At 42.4% G+C, this 22,058-nt stretch overlaps 1 protein-coding gene across 1 annotated transcript in view; it reads right to left on the reverse strand.

Annotated features, from left to right (window-relative positions):
• Positions 1 to 76: 76 nt before the first annotated feature.
• The window catches only part of ADAM9 (ADAM metallopeptidase domain 9), a 96,248-nt gene continuing 74,266 nt past the window's right edge, over positions 77 to 22,058 (reverse strand). Inside the window, exons 11-22 of the mRNA XM_075601207.1 lie at positions 21,755 to 21,888; positions 20,546 to 20,717; positions 19,494 to 19,586; positions 18,791 to 18,986; positions 17,050 to 17,155; positions 15,408 to 15,591; positions 13,283 to 13,363; positions 12,723 to 12,828; positions 9,581 to 9,722; positions 8,981 to 9,257; positions 6,186 to 6,253; positions 77 to 5,480 (exon numbers count right to left, since the gene is read on the reverse strand). Coding sequence (XP_075457322.1) covers positions 5,405 to 5,480; positions 6,186 to 6,253; positions 8,981 to 9,257; positions 9,581 to 9,722; positions 12,723 to 12,828; positions 13,283 to 13,363; positions 15,408 to 15,591; positions 17,050 to 17,155; positions 18,791 to 18,986; positions 19,494 to 19,586; positions 20,546 to 20,717; positions 21,755 to 21,888 — 1,635 coding nt within the window. The 3' untranslated portion in view covers positions 77 to 5,404. The remainder of the gene's footprint in view (positions 5,481 to 6,185; positions 6,254 to 8,980; positions 9,258 to 9,580; positions 9,723 to 12,722; positions 12,829 to 13,282; positions 13,364 to 15,407; positions 15,592 to 17,049; positions 17,156 to 18,790; positions 18,987 to 19,493; positions 19,587 to 20,545; positions 20,718 to 21,754; positions 21,889 to 22,058) is intronic.

Genomic DNA, 22,058 nt, shown 5'->3' on the forward strand with positions numbered 1-22,058 from the left:
TAATAAGAAGAAGGATCAGAGGGGACAGGTACAGAGACAAGTTGCCATAGGGTAATAAAAACAGAATAAAACAACCTTTTAATTTATTACAAAACAATCTTTATTGATTACGGAGTGTCATTATTTTACACAATAAAAGCCCTTCATTAAAATCAAACAATAGAAGTCAAGTGAAAATTCAAACAAAATAAAAAAAACCCTATTTAAGCATGTACAGGGTGATAAACATTTCTAATGAGAAACAGTCTAAATAACATCCTACAAAAATCACATGGCAACATTTTAAATAAAGTTTCTCTAATTACAATGAAATGAAGAGACGACAATGTAATGAACCTTAAAAGAGAACATGGTATATGTTAGTGTATAGGTGTATATACATTTACAATGTAACCAACTCGTTTGTACAAAGTAATTTAGTGCATTAAATGTCATTACACAGTTGTATTTTGTTATTAACTGTAAAATACAGGTAAACATTTAATTATGTAGATACACCGTTGATTTGCAGCTTTATATATCGAATCATGAGTTATTGCAGTGCACTGTGTAAAGTGCCATGTAACTGTAATTACATTGTAAGAACAATAGAATAGAACAGCATTGCCCCTCTGTATTATTATGTAGCATTATATTACAATGCGTTTACAAAATTAGTACGTTACTCTTAACCACACTGTGTACATAGTGTACATGTGAAGTATATATTTCATTACATTGTAGGCACACAATCACTCTGTATTCATTTGTAATTACAATCGAATGTCATTATAATTACACGATTCCAGCCATGTTGTTACATGAGAAACAGAGTGCAATAATGTACCGATCATATGGTGAACCTGGAAGTTGATTGTTTAAATTCATAATTAGATAACTGGATAACGTGCATACAATATATAGTAGTAGTGAGTGGTTTTAAAATCATTGCTATGCATCAATCAGATAATTTAGATTCATTAGATTCAGCCAGAGAGCTGAGAGAGAAAAATGGGTATTTAATTGGCTAAAATCTCTGGCTAAAGATAGGAGATGCTTTTGTTTGCTCCGGTCAATGTGCTTTTTTGTCAAATGAGAACAAACGGAGGGATTAAATGTATATTACATACGTAATTACAAAGTGTGCAATATAATTCATCATATGTAACTAGTGTACTATGTATTTACGGTATACAATAAAATTAAGGATATAGTGTTCTTGTAATTACACAGCATATACAATGTAATAAAGTGTATATTACATATGTAAGATGTAACAATGTAATAAAATGTGTATTACACACTAAGTTACATGTGTATATAAAAAAATCAAGTATAAATTACTCTTATTAGACTGAGTACAATTTAATCAATTGCATATTACAGTACACAGTTAATTGCATCATGTGTACAAAGCACTAAGAGGTATATTCATCAAGCTCTGATTCCGAGTTTCGTACCCTAGTCCAGGGCTAACTGCCGGTGACATGAATCACAATCAGCATCAGATTGGGTGCGATACTCTGCATTGGAGCGTAATGAATCCCGGAGTACTTGTATATAACACAGTGTGTGCAATTCTAATAGAACAGTGTTGTGTACTTCTATATACTTACATTCAAAACTGCAGTATTATAATGTTATTACACACCACGTATTTACAAAAGGTGTAATTAAACACGTAACATGTCCTCCATTAATTAATATTTACACAGAATGGTATTGTACTCTCAAGACTGGCTTGGAAAATGGTGGGATCTGGTGCAAACTGAGTGTGGAGCCTCTTACGCTGCCCGGACCCTACCTTAGGGGCGGTTGCGGCGCAGGAGGCGCTTGAGGAAACCCACCAGGGCGTCCCGACACAAAAGTTGGGCCTGGCTTCCGTGTTGCTCCCCGGGGTGGGCTCCCTACATAGCCAACCCTGCTCCACAAGGGTCCCGGGCGAATGCGCTGGGCCTCTGCAAACGCAGTACCTATAATCTATTGTAATAGTTCTTGCTATTACACTACACTAACTTACTTGCACGGTACAGTGAATTCATAAATAGTGGCACTCTTTATTAGGGCGATTGGAAAGATTTTAGGGGTGGCGACTTCACTTCCACTCTAGCTTTTTCTGCATGGCTGTCAATAGGATAGCTTAAAAAGCGGCTTTTAACCGGGCCTCACGAGTGCTGTAGTTTAGCCTGGTACATGCCCCTTAAAAAGCCATATATTTAGTAGGCGTTTCCTCCCTTCATAGTCATGAGAGGGAGGGGGGATGGTTATTAAACTGCAATAGTGCCAATTGGGGCACTATCACACAAACTCCTAAAGATGTTAATGGGAATTTCTGTGCGATCAGAGTTTCATTAATAACCCCATAGGCCTGGGAGCTTAAGGCTGCGCTTATAGTGCCGGCGACACAACGTCACGTCAAAACAAATGCATGGCCGCCTTCGCATGCGCTTATTGAAAACGCAACGGCTTGGTCGCGATCGCTGGAAGTCATCTCAATTTGATTTTTTCCAGCTACCGCAGCCTGACGTCGCCGGCACTATCAGCGTAGCCTAACTGTGAACAGCACAATACAGAATTTCACCCGATTTCCAACAGACATCGCTTTAAGGGGGCATTTAAGAACTCATATCTTCAAGAGATAAGAAAGATGCAACGCTTTAAATGCGGCAGTACACGTTGCGTACGATACTGCATCTTTTTGGAAAAGTAAATGGCTGCGATTTTCTTTAATTTCCAGAACGTTATTCAGAAACATAAAAAAAAAAATCCTGCATTTCACAATGAAAAGGGAACAAGCGAGATATTTACTAAACAGGAAGTTAAAGTGAATTTTAAACATACATTCTTAACATGGTCTCTATTTTTACTACTTCAAGTATAATATTATTGCAAAAATAAAAGCAATCGATTGTTTATTAAAGAGTGAATGTGCGGGATTATAACAATAAATGGGATAAAGTGAATTATAAAATTCAATCTGCAATACACAATGCAACTCTATTTATAAGAGCAAAGAGTTCTTATTAAAACCAGAGCCTAAAATGCACCCCTCCCGCCCCCCAAAAGAACAGCACCCTATTATAGCTCCCCAAACATCTCACTGTGATTAATCCCAAAAATGGTGGGATTTTAGTTAGGATTCCCCACTTTACTCTGAGTCCAATATAAATTAACTTGTTAAATAATTATTTCAGGTGTAATCCTGACCAGAATCATTTAAAGAAAGATGTATTGATTTATGGACAGGTTTCGTTTTAAGGATTAGCTATGAAACAATGCTATTCCCTCTCAGAAAATCGCTTGCTTGTAACATCCCACCTGATTACCATCTCTGCCCAAGGTAAGGGCAGTTACATCAGACTGACAAAGGCTTCATGTCACACTCTGCCATGTTGTTCTATCCCTCCAGCATGAATTTTCAGATGGGTTTTATTCCCACTTGGAGATGTCCAGTTAAGTTTAGGAGGGAGCTGCAGGAATGCGGAGGGGATAAGCTTTCAAAATCGTAATAGGTTGCACCTATAAAAGGAGCAATCCAAGACTTTTTTTTTTCCAGTTTCATTTTTTTTTTAATATGGGATATTTCTTTACCTGAACCCCATTAATTTCAGCTCTGTGGACCCTCTGCTTCCGGAGATACGTGCTTCCGAAGGGGGAGCTGGAATCTCTCTGCAGTTGAAAGCTCCCGCATTAGTTGGGCAAATAGGAAGCCGCACCGGGTGACGTCACAGCTTCCTATTGGCCTGCATGGCCCGGGAGCTTTGAAAAGCAGACATATAGTGAACCCTGGAGTGGCTACCGGCACCCCCTACAGCTGCAATTAATGGTGTCCAGGTCTGGACGCCCGCAGCTTCAACTCTTATTAAAAAAATGAGTGGAAAAAAAAAAAAACACTTGGATTGCCTCTTTAATAAGGCTTGTCCCGGGATAAACATGTTAAGTGTTCGATATATGTAGCTCATCAATTTATTCTGCATCAAATGTAATTAAAGTATTAACGGTGTATGTGTTCTCCAGTTGGGGAACATATAATCCATACTCATCTCCCCGCATTGGGCTAATTTTTGTGCTCTTGAGGCAGCTGATCAAAGTCGAGTGAATGCACCTATACCTCTCTACCATTAAAGTATTATCTTAATTTTAAGTGTTAATTATGTATTTATGGGTTAATAAGGATTTTAACATTCACAGGAGCTGATCCTTCGTTTCCTGACCTCTGAGATTTCCCCCCCCCCCCCCCCCCCAATCCCTCGGTAATTTTTCTGGACACACAAAAATATAACATGTATACATCCCACGATGAAGTGCCAACGTTGTATTGGCAACAAGAGCGAGGCAAAATTCACACCCTTTTTGTGTTTACCAGGCAAGTGTTCTTGCCTGATGAATGAGGGACACCCGGTGGACAAACAATGCTTGTTGATCAGAAAGTGGGTGACCGTGAATCGGAAACCAGGGAAAGCGCCAGTTTAGGTAACCCCCAAAACCAACAAATCTAGAGCAGCACACACAGCTGCTTTACATCCATACAATGTAACAATTAAGGATTTCAATGTGTATAATATATGTATAATCTAAGGAGACTATTCAAAATAGAAAAGCCGTGTGCTAAATGTTTGGATTTTGTATGCTTTCCCCCCGCCCTTAAAAATATTTGAACGCAGTATATACTCCGGCATGTAACTCCTAATCCAGCATTTGTAATGTCTGTTTCATAGTACAAGATGGTTAATAGGTTTTGTAATAGGCAAATGTAACCCCCAAAAAGTCTGACAAAAAGCAACAGAATATACAGCTGTTAGGAGCTCGTTAAGGGATCAGCCCTAAATGAAGTAACGAATGCTGCAGCGACTCCAAACATGTACTGCGTTATAGGGCATTTCTTACGGCATTCACAACGGTCGCCATATTTAACAGGTCCAAAAAAAAAAGAAAAAGACATGCCGTGGGCATTTCTCTGGAACTGCAAAAAAGGTGGAGAATTTAAACGTCTGGGAATAGGATGGGAAAGGCAACGTAAAGGGGATCTGTTAATTAGGAAACATGTTTTGAAGCGATTAGGGATTTCAGTGCATATATTTTTACAGTGGGATTTCGATAGGGTGCGGAAAGGTGCATTAGGGTTATGATGCATTGTTGGAGGTTGCAAACTGTAAACTTCACCCCTTTGCAGCCAGAGGGCCAGCAACTCATTTGTCTGCCCTAATGTAACCCCTGTTCTGCCAGAGGGGCTGGTAAATAGAACCAACGGCACATGAAGATCCTACACCATCCTCGTTGCCTTCGCCTTCCTTAGAGGTATTCTATATCAAAAACGTCTCAAAAGCTGCAAAGCTCTCAAAAATACGGGTGCGCCCAGTCAGTGTGGAGCATCCGGAATATCACCCTAAAAGGATTGCAGGAGAGGATGCTGGAAAACCAGTAGTTATACCGGGGGAGCCGGCGCAGGGCGTGCTGGGGCTATGTTGGCACGAGTTTCTCTTTGGTGAGGTGGTGGAGGCCTGTAAAAATAATGTCATTTAAAAAAAAGGTATAAACTTAAGCAAGTGAGAAAAGCACATTAAATACTAGATATAGGAGATATAGGGAGAGGTTATATTGACCAATAGGAGGAGTTATAGGGAGGGATTACATGAACAATAGGAGGAGTTATATGGAGGGGTTATATGGAGCAATAGGAGGAGTTATAGGGAGGGGTTATATGGAGCAATAGGAGGAGCTATAGGGAGGGGTTATATGGAGCAATAGGAGGAGCTATAGGGAGGGGTTATATGGAGCAATAGGAGGAGCTATAGGGAGGGGCTATATGAACAATAGGAGGAGCTATAGGGAGGGGTTATATGGAACAATATGGGGAGTTATAGGGAGGGGTTATATGGAGCAACAGGAGGAGCTATAGGGAGGGTTATATGGAGCAATAGGAGGAGCTATATGGAGCAATAGGAGGAGTTATAGGGAGGGTTATATGGAGCAATAGGAGGAGCTATAGGGAGGGGTTATATGGAGTAATAGGAGGAGTTATAGGGAGGGGTTATATGGAGCAATAGGAGGAGTTATAGGGAGGGTTATATGGAGCAATAGGAGGAGCTATAGGGAGGGGTTATATGGAGTAATAGGAGGAGTTATAGGGAGGGGTTATATGGAGCACTAAAGTGAGCTATATGAGGAGCTAGGGTAGATTTATAGGGACAATACTTGGTACTAACCTAGATGGTGTGTGTTGAGGCAGTTTCGTCATATATGTTGGAACAGCAAAATTATTTGGCTTAAACGGCTGTAGAGAGAAAGAGAAAGCAAAATGTAAAAAAAAAAAAAAAAAAAACAATGCATTATTTACCTTTGAAATGCCTGAACATTTTTAACCCCTCTGCTGCTAGAGGGTCTCCAACACACTGTGTAGTCAGATTCACCTGAGAATTGCAGGGCATCCATTCTCTCTTATGCCTCACCTCTCACCCTGCATTGTTAAGACCTGCTACCGGGAAATCCCCCAAACTGGGTCTACGGTGTTCCCCAACAGCGAGGGAAATAAATCTGGCTACTCTGTATCCCTTACTGGACACCTAACAAGCTCCTATTGAACCCCCAAAATAACCACAACATATATATAAGCATATGAGTGTCACAGAGGAGTGCTACTGAGCATGGCAATATATATTTAAAACCAGACACAGAACATAAAACACAGACAAAGCTCAGTTTTAGCACATCCAGTGAAACTCATACACGGTACAGTGCCTAAATATATATGTATAAATATCTATTAAATAAAATGGTCTTTTAGTTTAACATTTTTGGCCAAAATTGTTGTAAGCCCCTGAGCCAACTGCACGGCAGACCACAATTCAGGGGTCCCTAATGCTAATATAAATTCTTAATAACCTGTGTAATAACAGGAAGAATGATTTATAGTAAATCTGTCAATATTAGTTGCAAAGTTCTAAGTCTGATTGAAGCTTTTATTAACCTGTACATTACCAGGAAAAGGACTCTATATTAGAGTTGTCACAACCATACTGCAAGCACACAAGTTCCCCTGAGTGGAAGATGCTATGGAGTGAGCCCTTAACCATTTAAATGTGGGAGGGGGTGAGCTACAATTAGGTAGGAGGTTGCCACCCTCCAATCAGCCAAGACTAGCTGAACATTGCAGTATGGTTGTGACAACTCTAATATAGAGTGCTTTTCCTGGTAATGTACAGGTTAATAAAAGCTTCAATCAGACTTAGAACTTTGCAACTAATATTGACAGATTTACTATAAATCATTCTTCCTGTTATTACACAGGTTATTAAGAATTTATATTAGCGTTAGGGACCCCTGAATTGTGGTCTGCCGTGCAGTTGGCTCAGGGGCTTACAACAATTTTGGCCAAAAATGTTAAACTAAAAGACCATTTTACTTAATAGATATTTATACATATATATTTAGGCACTGTACCGCGTATGAGTTTCACTGGATGTGCTAAAACTGAGCTTTGTCTGTGTTTTATGTTCTGTGTCTGGTTTTAAATACTCTGTATCCCTCCCTCAAATCTTTAGCTCAAAGTCACAGGAAGGTGGCAACAGGTGTCAGGAAGATGTATAGTGGCACTTGTTCTGGTAGGTTTAACCATACTATAAAAGCTTGAACAAAATACCTGAATAAAGTGGGAAAGGTACTTGTCAACACGCAAATGAGACCGGCATGGCAAGTTGACAAAGAGATACAGGCTTAAAATAATCCAAGTGCATGCTTCAACATAAAGTCCCGCAGACAATGAAGTGGAAGACTCCTACCATGAAATCAAACAACTTGACAACAAAGGAAATTGTCACCCCAACATCATTATGGGAGATTTCAATGCAAAGACAAGGGCGGAAGATAATGATGGAGAGGAAATTCTTACTGCTATTTCTTGGAGTCCTTTTCACAGCTGCACTACCTGCTGTGGGATTTAGCTCCTCTGAGCTGGACGGGAAACAAACAAAACGTTAACTGGTAGGTATAATAGGACCGCTTTCCTTTTTACTGACCAGTGTTGTTCCTAAGCCAAAACTAAAAGTGAGAGAAAAAACTTCACAAGCACCAACAAATTGCAGCATAAACTTATTTAGGAAGGGAAGTCCCGTGCACTGTCGAGAAAAAGACTCAAAGAAGAAGACATAGCGGTAAGAATTTCCTCTTCTACGTCCTCACGGCAGTGCACTTACCTGTCGAATTTACCACGGTAAAATGGGAAGGTATAAGTGTTTACAATGGTGTGTAACACATTTCTCCCAAAGGAAGCATCCGATGATGCGGTCAGATTCATTCTATAGTGTTTCATGAAACTGTTCACTGAAGTCCAGGTGGCTGCTCTATAAACCTCTGATCAAGGGCTTGGCCTGATCCAGGGGTTGTAATTGGCCGATAACCTGGCTAATCCAACAGGGGTTGGTTTGTTGCCAAGGCTCCAATAAATACTTTCAGTGTGTCCTGCTCATGCTCAGAAGCAACTTCTGGACATGGGCCTGCTTTTCCGGTTTCACCTAACTAGGCCTCAACTGCATCATCGGGCTTGCTCAGTGGCCGATGGCAGCAGCATTGCCCTGGCTAGCAACTGCAAGCAGTGTGCCTCGGGGGGACTCTGTGAACATACCCTGGTAAGGCGGCTATGTGAACAGCCTGAAAAAAAAGACATTTATGAGGCATCTGAGAGGGAGCAACCCTGCTACCCTGAGTCAGGTAGGACCAAAAATAACTATGGTGCTAGCGACTCAGATCTTTTTAAGTTGGGAGGATGGTCCTGCCCTAAAGTGTGTTGCTCTAAACTCTCCCCATTTGTGTGAACTGTCATTGGGGACAATGGAGAAAGTGTGATATTATTTTAAATGTTAATGCAAAATATATATATAATAAAAAAAAAGTGTGGTCCTTTAACGGTTTAACACCAGCAATCCACAATGGGAACTATATCTACATATTTATATATTATCTCCTTTATTCATTCTTTATTATAATTTAAGTGGTGGTTACTTACAGCATCCCGAGGGGGAGAGGCGAGGGGAGCGTTTCTGGCAGGTGCAGAAGCTGGAGCGTTTCTGGGGGGACCAACAGCTGAAGTCCCACCGCTCAGAGGAACGTTTGGTACATTCCTGGGGGGGCCAGAAACTGGTGGCACCCTGCCAGGTTGAGCGTGTGGCACATTCCTGGGTGTTCCTGAAGTTGGACCTCCCCTGTCCGGTACAGTGTTTGGTACATTCCTGAGAGGGCCAGCTGCTTGCCTCCCCCCTCCCGGTTGGGTTTTTTCATCGACTCTGAAATAGGAGAAAACAGTGAGAGGGTGTAAACATATAACGACACTGATAACTCCTATAACTCCTCCTATGGCTCCACACAACTGCTCCCTGTAACTCCTATTTCTACATAAAGCCGTTCCTTATAACTCCTCCATAATGCGCCATGTAACCCACTCTACATACCTCCTAATGCTCCATAGAACTCCTCCTATTGCTGCATATAACCTGCTCCATATAATTCCTCCCAAACCCAATATACTGTACATTACATTGAAGTTCCACTTGGTAACATATTTTGGATCTGTAATCAAGTGATCGCACCGAGTCTCCGTTTCACTCACTCGTGGGACTGTGACCTCTTTTTCCTGCAGAATCTCCTTTTCAGCTCGTTCCTCTTGAAAAACACGAAGACTCCCAAGGCCAAGAGCGGCACAACGAGGAGGAAGAAAACCAGCAGCCCGTCCCTCAGCGATGTGTCCTTATCTGTGGGACGGAAATAAAAAAAGGTCAGTGCACCGACATAAATACAGTGTATTCAAAGTCAGAGGACAGAACACAAGACGTGATGGAGTTATTTGATGTGTTATTATAACCAGCTGATGACCACAAAACTAAAGGGTATTCCTTCAAAAGAGAGGAAGTTACAAGCACATTAGAGGTGTAGAATGGGGGGCGTGTGTTAAAGAGCAAAAGCAAAAACAACCTGTAGTAATAATCCCCTCAGAACAGGACTGGTCAATAATGCAGATAAAAGGCTGGGATCAAGGACCTTGGCATTGCCTCTGGCTTTCAACTCCTCCAGCCAGTGCATTTTTGGCCAGTAATGCCCTCTCCAGTTCTGTACAGATGTAGCAGCCAGTTCTCTACCGCTTGCCGTGTGTGTTTTGCACGACAACCTTTAGCACGTCGCGAGATTCCAGCGGCCAGACCAATGGCCCATCGGATTAACACAGCAGTGCTCCCCGCTGTGTGAATCCTACAGGGTTCCAGATGTATGTAAGGGACGCGCAGTAAGAGATAGAGTGACTCAGTCACTCTACCGGCGCGACTTTAACAGGCAATCGTGGGTTTTTTATTGTATTTTAATAATGCATATTGTAGCAGGGGGTCTCCGGAGCTGAACCACATTGATTTCAGGTGCAGGAACCCCTGCTTCCCGAGTTACAGGCCCAGTTATGGGGTGCTGGTATCCCGGTGGCCAGGTTTAAATTCTCCCGCATCACAGCCCACATGATCAGGGAATTTAAACAAACCAGAGGGATACCGGCACCCTATTAAGGGGGCCTGTAACTCGGGAAGCAGGGGGTCCCGGGACCTGAAAATCAATGCGATTCAGCTCCAGAGACCCTGGCTACAATACTATATTATTAAAGTAAAATAAAAGCAGCTTCATTATCATAGAGGCTAATCGCTCAGGCAATGAAGGGGTTAAGCAAAACTACCTGGTTTATTGGGGGTTGAGGCGGTGAGTGAAGGGGGTAATTGCCCGAGGGTGGGTAGTTAGGCCTATCGGGAAGGTTACGGGAGGGATTAACCCCTTCATTACCTTAGCGGTAGTAATCGCTATGGTAATGAAGGGGTTAACCCCTCTCACTACCCATCCGAAGCCTAACCACCTACCCTGGGGCAACTACCCTGCCTCTCCGCTCTCTCCCCCCCAACATATACAGTACAGTAATGGGCAAAATCCCTATTATCCATATCTGGATAATAGCTCATTTGCCCATTAAAAAAATGAAATGTAACGGTCCCCCTACCCTGCCTCCGGTGCGGGGAACTGCTCTGATACTCAGCTGGTCGACGGAGCGCCGCGCGACCAGGGAGTTTGTGGGCAGGCACGCATGTGCAGTGTCGGGAGAGCAGCAGCCATCTTAGAATGGCTCTGCGTAGACTGTAACGGGAATACGAGTCCAAGAATTCTCGGGAGGAGGGATAACATGTATTCTGTCCCAGCCAATGGGAACAATAGAGCCTGAAGGAACAGGATATCCTCCGTGGGCGGAGAGCCCGCAAACCAGTCTGCTGGAGGCAGTGTCCAGGGAGCAGAAGCTTCCTGGATTAGATTCTGCCCGTAGGCCCCAGTCAGGCCCTGAGCCAACCATAGCTCCGTATTGTAGGGACCCTCATCACCTTAGCATTACCGCTACATTATTGCGTCGGTGGACGGACGTTCACGTGGCGGACTGCAGCCTGCAGTCTGGGATCAGACTGCAGTGTCCAGGGACATTTGTGAGACACTCCGGCTGGAGCTCACACCACGTGGAGGCCAGGACCCTTAGGCGAGAGGGGATTGCTGTCGGAGGCCCCGCTGCGTGGGACCTGTGTCAGATAAATTCCGGAAGCTGCCCCTGATGTACTGGAGTACCCAGGAAGGTATCACAAGTGCACCAACGGTTCACATCACAAGTGGGGTAGCGCTACCTCACACTTTGGGTGGGCTTGCTCATGTGGACATTGGGTTACAGGTGCTCAGGGCACCCTCAGTACTTTGGGGGACTCACTCATGGTGGTGGTTGTATTGCATTTTATCCATATAGTATTGTTATATGTGTGTCAGTAAATACAAGTTATATATTACAGTATCTGGTGTGATACGGTTTATTACTGACTGTATTGGTTCCTATGAGGAGTCATGCCGCCAACGCTGTGATCCCTCATGGGTGGAGGCACTGCACTAAGAGAGAGAGAGCTCACCCCAGGCTCCCAGAAGCGGAGGCTTAGGCCTTCTGTGTGCGTACAGGTATCAGCAGCACGCGTACTCGCCCGCGGTTTCCCTTAGGCATAGGGAAAGGGGGCTACATAAGCATAACAAAAACATTAACCAGCCAGCATATAGTAAATGAAAGTTCTACTTACCCCTGCCAGAATGAAGGCCCAATTAACCCAATTACTGCTAAGGTAATGAAGCTGTTTCTATTTTATTTTAATAATAGAGTATTGTAGCAGGGGATCTCCGGAGCTGAATCGCATTCATTTCAGGTCCAGGGATCCCCTGCTTCCCGAATTACAGGCCCCGGTATGGGGTGCCGGTATCCCTCTGGTTTGTTTAAATCCCCCCATCACGTGGGTCGTGACGCGGGAGAATTTAAACATGGCCGCCAGCATAGTGGCACCCCATAACGGGGCCTGTAACTCTGGAAGCACGTGGTCCCCGGACCTGAAATCAATGCAGTTCAGCTCGGGAGATCCCCTGCTACAATACTGTGTTATTAAAATTAAATCCCTGCGATCGCCTGTTAGAGGCGTGTAGGTAGAGTGACTGATTCAGTCTGTCTCTTGCTGCGTGTCTCTTACAGACAGGTAGAACCCGGTAGGATTCACACAGCGCGAGTCCCATTCAAATGCTGGGACCCCCGCTCCGTTAATCTGCTGGTCCATGACAGCCTGCTGTGGATCATCTCGTGGAGTTTTCGGCGAATTGGCCGGGGTTTTGTCACGTGAGGCGGTCGAGAACAGGCCGCTACATCTGTAGGTATTTCTTACCATTATATGTTGGGCCACTGTCAAGGCTGCCCCCGTAACCCCTAGCGTGGCATGCGGGGAATGACCAGCCCTCATTACAGTGACAGTTCTTATTGCTGTTACACACCTGCAAAACAAAGAAGACAGGTTAAATCATATTCATTTACAACCCTTTTACACGCATCAGCTGTCCCTATCAACTATGAATAGGATTACTCTATTACACCATCAGTTGCTCCCAAAGACTATTGGAGTCACCCTCACACTTCTGGGTTTCCATGCATCAGTTACCCTACAGACTTTAATGGAACCACCCTCTTTCAAATTAGGATTGCCTTGGTACAATCGCCTCAGGTGGTCTTAGTAAATGTAATAGGCTCTCATCACTTGTTCTGTGCCCTCTTAAATCTTAAGTCCACCTTCTTGCAGGCATCAGTAGCATGCCCCTACCAACTTTAATAGGATCACCCTTTTAAAAGTCAGAATCGCCCTCTTATACAGACACAGCAATTATTAGGGTTGACACACACACACTCCAACTTAATCCCTTTACTTCTAATTCACTCTGCCACAATGCTTACCCCATTCCCTCCACACTTCTTCTGCACATCACAGTCATAATTTAGAATGGAAGCATTAACGCACATGAAGTTACTGCACACCTAGTGAGAGATAAGAAACAGCAACATAGGCTATACGGTTCTCTCCAGGATGACATCAATAAATTAGAGGTTGTGCACGGTCTACATCCTAAAACTTACAGGAAAGACTAAAGGGATATATATTTATATATTTAATATGTACAGCTTGTCATGCTACAACATAGATGAGGGTTAAGTATTATAGAAGTCAAGTAAATAATTTGTCCACTGACTTCTATATTAACTATAATATTCCTTATCATAATCCCTGATCGATGGGAAGGCATTCCAAAGAGCTTAATTTGATGTAGTGGTTAAGGTGTTGCTTTAGAATACACCAGCTTTAGAGTCTGATTTAGCTTCCTGGCAAGACTATCTCCCTATACCTTAAGTCCAAAATGTAGACTGTCAGCCTTTGGGGTAAGCAATATTAAGATCCCTCAGGCGCAAAACAAAAGTATAAATGTAACTTGCAAAATATGTAGTAGACAGCATCCCGATCACGCACACAACTGGCTTCAGTCTCTCCGGGAACCTGGAAGCGCGACTTGCTGTCAGAGAGACCGCATCCCCTGTACCTAGGAAGCCGGTATTGGAAGTCTCCGCTTATTGCACAGCTGACGCATGCGTCATCCAACGGGGAAACCGGAAGCGCGACTCACTGCCAGAGAGACTGAAGCCGGCTGTGTGCGATCGGGACGCCATCCACTTCAGACCCAGAGTGGTCAAATTGCTGTTTTTACTTTTGGAGCATGTGTGTTGAATGAGCTCACTGCTCAATTATACTTTTAATATATAAAGCTGTTGTGTACCATGTCCACCTCTTATTCTATGATCCGGGGAGTTCCAGTGACGCAAGTTCACCAAGATCTAAATTTTGCACATTTGCACTATATAAGAAATTTATTTGTATCCACACTAGACAGTTCATGAAAAAATATCACCTTTATTAATAAATACCCAGCAACAAAGAAAACTAGACTGACAAAAAAACAAAAGCTCTTAAATCTGAATACATAAATATAACAAATGTTAGAATAGGAAATGGAGAAACCTGGTTAAAAGCAGACAACATGTTTATTTTTATTTTTTTATTTATAAAATATTTTTACCAGGAAGTAATACATTGAGAGTTACCTCTCGTTTTCAAGTATGTCCTGGGCACAGAGTAAAACAAATAATACATGGTTACAAATACAGTTACATAAATGAACAAGGTATACATTATATACAGAGACATTGCGTGCACAGTTAAAGAAAATATATATTATGAGCGTATGAAACAGTTACAGACCAGATTAAAGTGTGAGACAGCCTTAGACATGTGTACAGAAGAACAAAATAGCACTTGAACCTTGGATATTATACGCAGTGTTCGACAAACCTATACATTTGCTCGCCCCGGGCGAGTGGATTTAACCCCCGGGCGAGTAAATATTGGCCCAAGCAGCACACGTTTGGTACTAGGTGGCGAGTAGATTTTTTTGTGTGGCGAGTAGATTTTTTGGTGATTTGTCAACCACTGATTATACGTAATGTGAGTTAGAGTAGTAACTCAAACTGCAACGTCAAAACTGTAGAAGAAGTGAATGAGAGACCCTGTGTAAAGACTTGCACCCGACAGTGTACAGGCTAATAAGAAATCTAGATATTCAAGGCCTTTGTACAGAAAGTGCCTTTGGTTGCACTGGCTAGTAACAACGATTAGATTAGCACAATAAGAGAAAGTGGATTCTTTGCCAACTCATTATCATTAGTCTGTTTCCAAACAAATACAGAAAAGGTGCCATGCCAAAAGATCATTTACTGATTTCATACAATATATCCTCCCAATTTAAGAAGGTACAGATACTTGTTGGAAGAAAATGTATCTGTGCTCAACAGAGCTCCACATATTTTTGGCTTTTTTTTGGGTCAAGTTTTCTTTGTTATTGGGTAGTAATTAATAAATGTGATATTTTTTCATGAACTAACTAGTGTTGCCACAAATGCATCTATCATCATTTTTTGTGCAGTCATTTCCTACTCCCCTATAAGCCAATTGTGTTTGTATTAAGATCCTTACCTTGCCCTCGTCGCACTTTGTGCCGTGGTTCACCATAGCAGGATCCGGGACATCAGAGCCCAGCTGGAAGTCCACCCCCCAGCAGATAGTGCCCTGGATGCGGGTCTTGATGATGGAAGGCTCGATGCCAAAAACAGGCATGGAGTCAACATTCTCACACTGCAGCTTCCCGCAGAGGGCGTTCCTGAAACAGACGTGAGAGTCACACAATATGGTAGTTGGGTTTGATTGGGGCACAATTGGGAAGTGGGTCTCGCTCATTCTGAAAAAAGTCTCCCCCCTGACCTTCTCGTTCATTGAGAGTACCACTCCCAGGACAGATTTTGTTCAGTTGTATCTAATAATGGGTGGCCAGTCTCTTCATAAAAAAATGAGTCCAACGTTTTCTCTCTTTATAAAGCAGTCTCACTCCCTGGCAGGCATCTTGCTCAATATCACTCACTGGGAGTGTGTCCAATCTTGCTAATTTATTAGCTCCCTGGGTTACATTTTTCTTATGCCTCACCATGTAGGTTGGGTTTCATCCCATATAATGAGCACTTTTCTCATACAATTTGCTCCCTTCAATACTTCCTGAATCCATTGTGTGCCCAACTCTCGTCTTCCACTTCCAAGCCCTGCAGGGTGACTTTATCTCAATCTTATATAGTATTTCCCATCCCATATAAATTAGTTTATTTCCTACAATAAAACCGAAGATGTAGTTGTATCTTTGTTTTTTATTAACTATTTCATAACACTGTCAAATCGCCTTGGGTCGGTACTGCAACGGTTACTTTATCCTATACAACCTGCATGTATCCCCTACTGTAAAATATCCAACCTTAATCTCTGTATTTTTACCTTGCAGTCCCACACAGCCTGCTCATTGCTCTCTAAAAGCTTAGGCAATATTGAATGTCTGTCCTTTTAAACCCTAAAAAGCACAGTGACAAATCCCACAGATTATACAACACACGCTTATTAGGGGAATGTTGAGGAATCCAATGTAAATGTGGTAAGAATCCTGCAGTGGTTTCCAAGTTGGCCACAGATATAAGGCAAAGCCACAGGGGCAGCCATGTTTAAAAGACCCTGCAAAAATGGATTCGATCATTTTTCTCAGGGATAGAAAATGGCTGGATACTTTGATTTGCGCAAAGACGGGCTATAAAAATGGCACATGATTTGCAGCATGAGACTCATAAGGAAAGACGGAAGAACCTCAAGACGAACAACACGAAGGAGAGAAGGCCGAGGGGGGAGAGGGGCATCTAATAGAAACGTTCAAATACATTAACTTTCAAATACAACCAAGTACAAGGAGGGAAGCATATTTCAGAGGAAGAGAAATGCTGGAACAAGAGCTCGTGCTCTGAAGCTGGAGGGGGGCAGGCTGGGGGAAAAGTACTTCACAGAAAGGGCGATGGATTTGAGAAAAAGTCTCCCAATAGAAGCAGGAGAGGCAAGTACAGTTTAAGGGAATTTTATTTTTTAGTAATAGACATAAGGCTATCCTAAATACAAAAAAAAAGGCCAGGATTAAATCGGGTCTGAGGTTTTACAGCAGGTAGTAAAATGGTCAAATGATCAGACGTCAAAATCTAGCGAGAAAGTTGAAGGGTTCACGATATCTGGCAGCAAAGGGGTTAATATAATTTACCTGGTGTCACATTTTTTGTAATCGTTGCCTTGGAAACCACAATTCCCAAACCGGTCACCTTTTGAGTTGACTTCTCGGAAGCATACAGCAGGAGCCGCCTTCGCTTCTGAAGCAGAAAATCAGATTCATACAACTGGACTTTTCTATGGTTCATTTCACTGTTCATGGCACCATAGCACATTGTACACTTGAAGAAAAGGCCTCCGAGGTTTGGAAAACTCTGAACACTTATCTAATCTATGATGATCCCTGGGATGGTCCCTTAAATATAAACGCAATGTTCAAGGGATCCACACTTCTCCAGAAACAATATAGCTACTAGTACTGTACTTAGGAATACATCTGCCCAATGAACTCCGTGTATACAATATGACTTCCCTAGGGTGTATATCTCAGTTTATAGGATACAGTACAACTTGTGTGGTGTAAATCTCAGTGTTTAGGAAGGAGCCTCCATCGTACATTTCCTTTATACAATAGGTCTTTTCTCTGGTCTGTATCTCCGTTAATAGGATGGAGTCTTCTTCATATATCCAATATATAAAACAGTACTTTCCTATGGTCTGTGTCTCGGGATACATGATGTAGGTTCCATTCTATAAACTATTTATACAATACGACTTTTCTATGGTCTGTAGCTGGATTTATAGGACAGTCTGCCTCGTAGGTTCCATTTATACAATAAGACTTTGCTTTATTTTTAAATTTTTAGGACTAAGATCGCATCTTAATTCCAACCTGCACAATAGGGTTCGTCTTTTTACATTTATTTTTAAACTCGCATCTCCATTTAAGAAGGATTTCTCTTCTGCTTGAAAAATGTAATTAGTGAAAACAATAGATTTTAATTTTCCTTACCCTGGACCAGTGTTTTTCAACTGGTGTTCCTATGAACCCTTGTGTTCCCTGTACATCCCAAAGAGTTCCCTGCAATTTTCAGGTCACTTGAACATTGTACCAAACACAGAAGAATTTACAATCTGATCTCAGACGCGCTATTGCAGAGAGTTGCAGTTTCTTTCAATGCATCTGATCTCAGACATGCTATTAGAGAGGGTTGGGGTTCTGCAGAATTTCACAATATAATTATAGGGTTCCTTCACCCGCAAAAAAAGTTAAAAAAAAAACACTGTCCTGGACCAATATAAATAAATAATTCTAGACATTTTTTCTATATTTTCAGGCCATACAGACAACAAATACTTGCAAAATCCCATAGGTTAAAAAAAAATTAAAAGTCCATTGAGTTCAATCTTTGTTAAATTCTAACTGGGTGAGATACTCATTACATATTTATATAGTTCTATGGATCCAGACAGAGCAACAACAACAACAAACATCCACGAAAACCTTCGCAGAATTTGTTTAATAAGGGAAATAATTTCCAGTAATAATCAAAATGTTCTCCCTGAATCAATGCTCTTCCAATGTTTATACTTATTCCACATATTCATGTATACCTCTCCTTTTCTTAAACATATCCACTGTAACTGCCATCACAGTTTCAATGGCTAGAAAATCCCACATTGTCACTGCTCTGACTGTAAAGAATCCATTCGTTTGCTGCTGGTGAAATCTAGAATGATGTGATACAATATTAATTACTATGCAGTCACAATCACAGTTTGTATATAACTGCGTGGCTTCCCCTTTCTGGACAATAAAATGCACACATATTTAGGGTATATATTATGAGTCTGGGGAGTTCCATATCCTAAACCAAAAACTGGCAGACACTTACTGGCTCCGAAGATAGCCTGGCACTGCGCATCGTAGTACTGACACATGCCGTTGTAGCAATAGGCACGGCTGCTCTGGCATGGGTGCCCATTCTGGATAAAGACATCAGGCTGGCAGAAGGGGGAGGAGCCGTTGCAGTATTCAGGGAGGTCACAATCATTGGCCACACCACGGCACACGGTGCCACCAGGGGAGAACTTCAGGGGAGGGAATAAGTGTTTGAGAATGAGACGGGGGGGGGGGGGGTAGGAAAGAAGCGAGGAAGAGAGGGAAAGAAGACAGGAAGGAAAGGGATGGAAGGGAGTAAGGAAAGGAAGCAAAAAAGTGAGAGAATGAGAGGGCCGCGAACAAGGAAGGAATGAGGAAATAAAGAGGACAAGAAAAAAAAAGTCAAGGGAAGAGAGTTTGGAGAAAAGGAGGACGAGAGTCAGAATGTGGATGCGAGAGCGAGAGGGACAGAGAGAGCAAGACAGGTGTATGGGGTGGGGAGGGGTTAAGGGAATGAGGGATGAGTAAGGAAGAGAAGACAGGGAAGGAGAGAATAGGTGAGATGAGAGGCTAAGGTTAAAAAGAAAACACATAGGATACACGACTCTCTCGCTACACACACATGCATACACGTGTGTGTGTCAATACATATGTACATAGTGTGTGTGTGTATACACACACACAAGCAGCAAGAGCTTCAAATAGCATATACTTACACGGCAGTTCTGGCAGCAGGCACCATAAGCACATTGAGCTCCTGAGCGTAACTTGCAGGTGCCCGGTGCACAGCACGGATCCTTCTCACACTCCTGAAACGTACAAAATCCAAATTACTCGTATTAAAAGAATACATCAGACACAGAATAATGGTCTGGATTTATTGTAGTGTGTTTCTAACAATTTGTATGGACAACCGCCAACCTAAAGGACCAGCTCCTTCTAGGACCAAAGTGTACTAATGGCAGTGACATGTATAAGGGGTCACGTTTGGCTCACGGGTGCAATTTGTTTTAACACAAATCTGACACCTATAAGTATTTTTAAGTCCTTATTAAAAGTTAGTTTCTATACATGGACTTGGGAAGGGTTTTATTTCCACTGGCTACTCCCTTTTGTCTGATGTCCCTGTGAGTTCAACAAGAGTTAGTACAGGCAAAGCCCTCCTCTCCCTTTATTGCCTTTCTGATAGGGACAGGGTGAGATAATTATAATAATAGTTTGTTCTTGTATAGCGCTGCTAGTTTTACAAAGACAATTTGCAGGCACAGTCCCTGCCCAGTGGAGATTACAATCTATGTTTTTGGTGCCTGAGGCACAGGGAGATAAAGTGACTTGCCCAAGGTCACAAGGAGCTGACGCCAGGAATTGAACCAGGTTCCCATGCTACAAACTCGGTGCCAGCCAGTGTCATTACTCACTGAGCCGCTTCTTCTTAATAACGGTTAAGAAAACACTTCATTGACAAATACATTCCAATTCAGAGGCCCTGAAGGAATGTATTTTGCAATTAATTTCCAGAGAAATAAGATCTTTGCTGTTAGCATGGTTGTTTAAGACCATTCGAATGTTAAATTGTTTACAAAGGGTTTGTGCCTTGGCCAGCTACGTGGGTTTGCCCCTTTAATTAAATCAACTTCATATAAGTCAGAAAGTACAGCGTCTGCGTTGAAACGTTGGAAGGAACTTCTAACTTTGCCGGACTTGTAATAAACTCCAGCTGGTTTATAGCCCTGGTCACACAAGGATTCAAAGCTTGAAAACCCCTGACCTTGGCACTGCCACAGTCGCATTCCTCCCCGGGGTCCACCAGCTTGTTCCCACAGGAGGGGGCGCTGTAGGACTCGTCTGGTTTGGGCATGTTGAGCAGGCAGCTCCCGCCTTTGTTGAGCGTCAGCTTCTCAAAGTCTTCCTCGCTGCAGCTGCTGAAGTTTTTCGAGCTCCTGCCAAGTGTGAAGGGTGAAAGCAGTCAGCCATGCAACACCTTCCCTACTTGTATATCATTTTATGGGATAGGCATCTCACGCACAGCATTCCTCTGTTAGTACTGCGATGCCCATGAAATGTGCCTTATGCCATAAGAAGGCATTTGACACACAATACTAAAAAATTAAGAGGATAAATGGAACCTCCCACTTTTGGGATAAAATGGTATTTCACGTACAGAATTCATATAATTTAGTAAGGTCAGTGAAGCTTTCTTCTTAGGGATTAATAGTCTCACACATGATCACTATAAATTAGTAGGCTTAGTGAGACTGCTCTCATGTGATAATATGGAGGTGCCACTGGCACATAAAAAAATGTCAGTGCGTAAACCCCCCCCAGATTTCACATAAGAAAACAGTGCCACTGACCCAAATAACTAACTTGAATGCAGTGCATTCAATTCCCACTTACTGTATCGGTTATCCCATTAAAGGTATCATTGATCATATAATGAATAGGAATCCTGTACATGGGACACCATTGTATCCTATTACTGACAAGGCACTACTAATCTTATTAACATATAGGAATCCTACATATAAGACACCCTCATACGGAAAAAAGAGAGGTGCCAATAACTTTTAATAACTTCAACACCTACCAACTCCCTATATAATCAGTAGCAAGAGAAAATATGTGCCCTTGCTAATCGCCTAGTGAATTGTGAGTAATTGGACACTCCAAGAACCAATCAGAATGTACCACTTCAGTAAGCTCCGAGTGCAGTGGGTATAGAATAGGGCACGGGTGCCCAACGCCAGTCCTCAAGGGCCACCAGCAGGTCAGGTTTTAAGGATACCCCTGCTTTAGGTGGCTCAATCAAAATGACTTGGATTGAGCCACCTGTGCTGAAGCAGGGATATCCTTAGAACCTTACCTGCCCTTAAGGACTGGAGTTGGCCACCGCTGGAATAGGGGACGTGAGCATCCGCTTTATGGAGCACTCCGATTGGTTAATTTCCCAGCCTGCATTATTTATGACTGTACTTACGAAGCTCCAGAGTTCATGATACAGGCTGCCACATCGCACCTACAGGGCCTTCCATCATCGTGGTTCATGCCCAAGTTGTGGCCGAGCTCGTGGGCAACGATCGAAGCAAAAGCCTGGACATTTCTATGTGGGAACTATAGCAATAAATGTGTCAGATCATGAATAAGTGCATAAAATCAAGAAATAATAAAAACAAAGCAAAATAAAATAATAATAATTATAAATAAAACCTTAATAAAAATAAGATGAAAAATAATAACATCAAAGATCAAATAATAAGTACTGAAATAAATGAATCATGAAC

The sequence above is a fragment of the Ascaphus truei genome, chromosome 5 (assembly GCF_040206685.1).
Source record: "Ascaphus truei isolate aAscTru1 chromosome 5, aAscTru1.hap1, whole genome shotgun sequence".
NCBI lineage: Eukaryota > Metazoa > Chordata > Amphibia > Anura > Ascaphidae > Ascaphus > Ascaphus truei.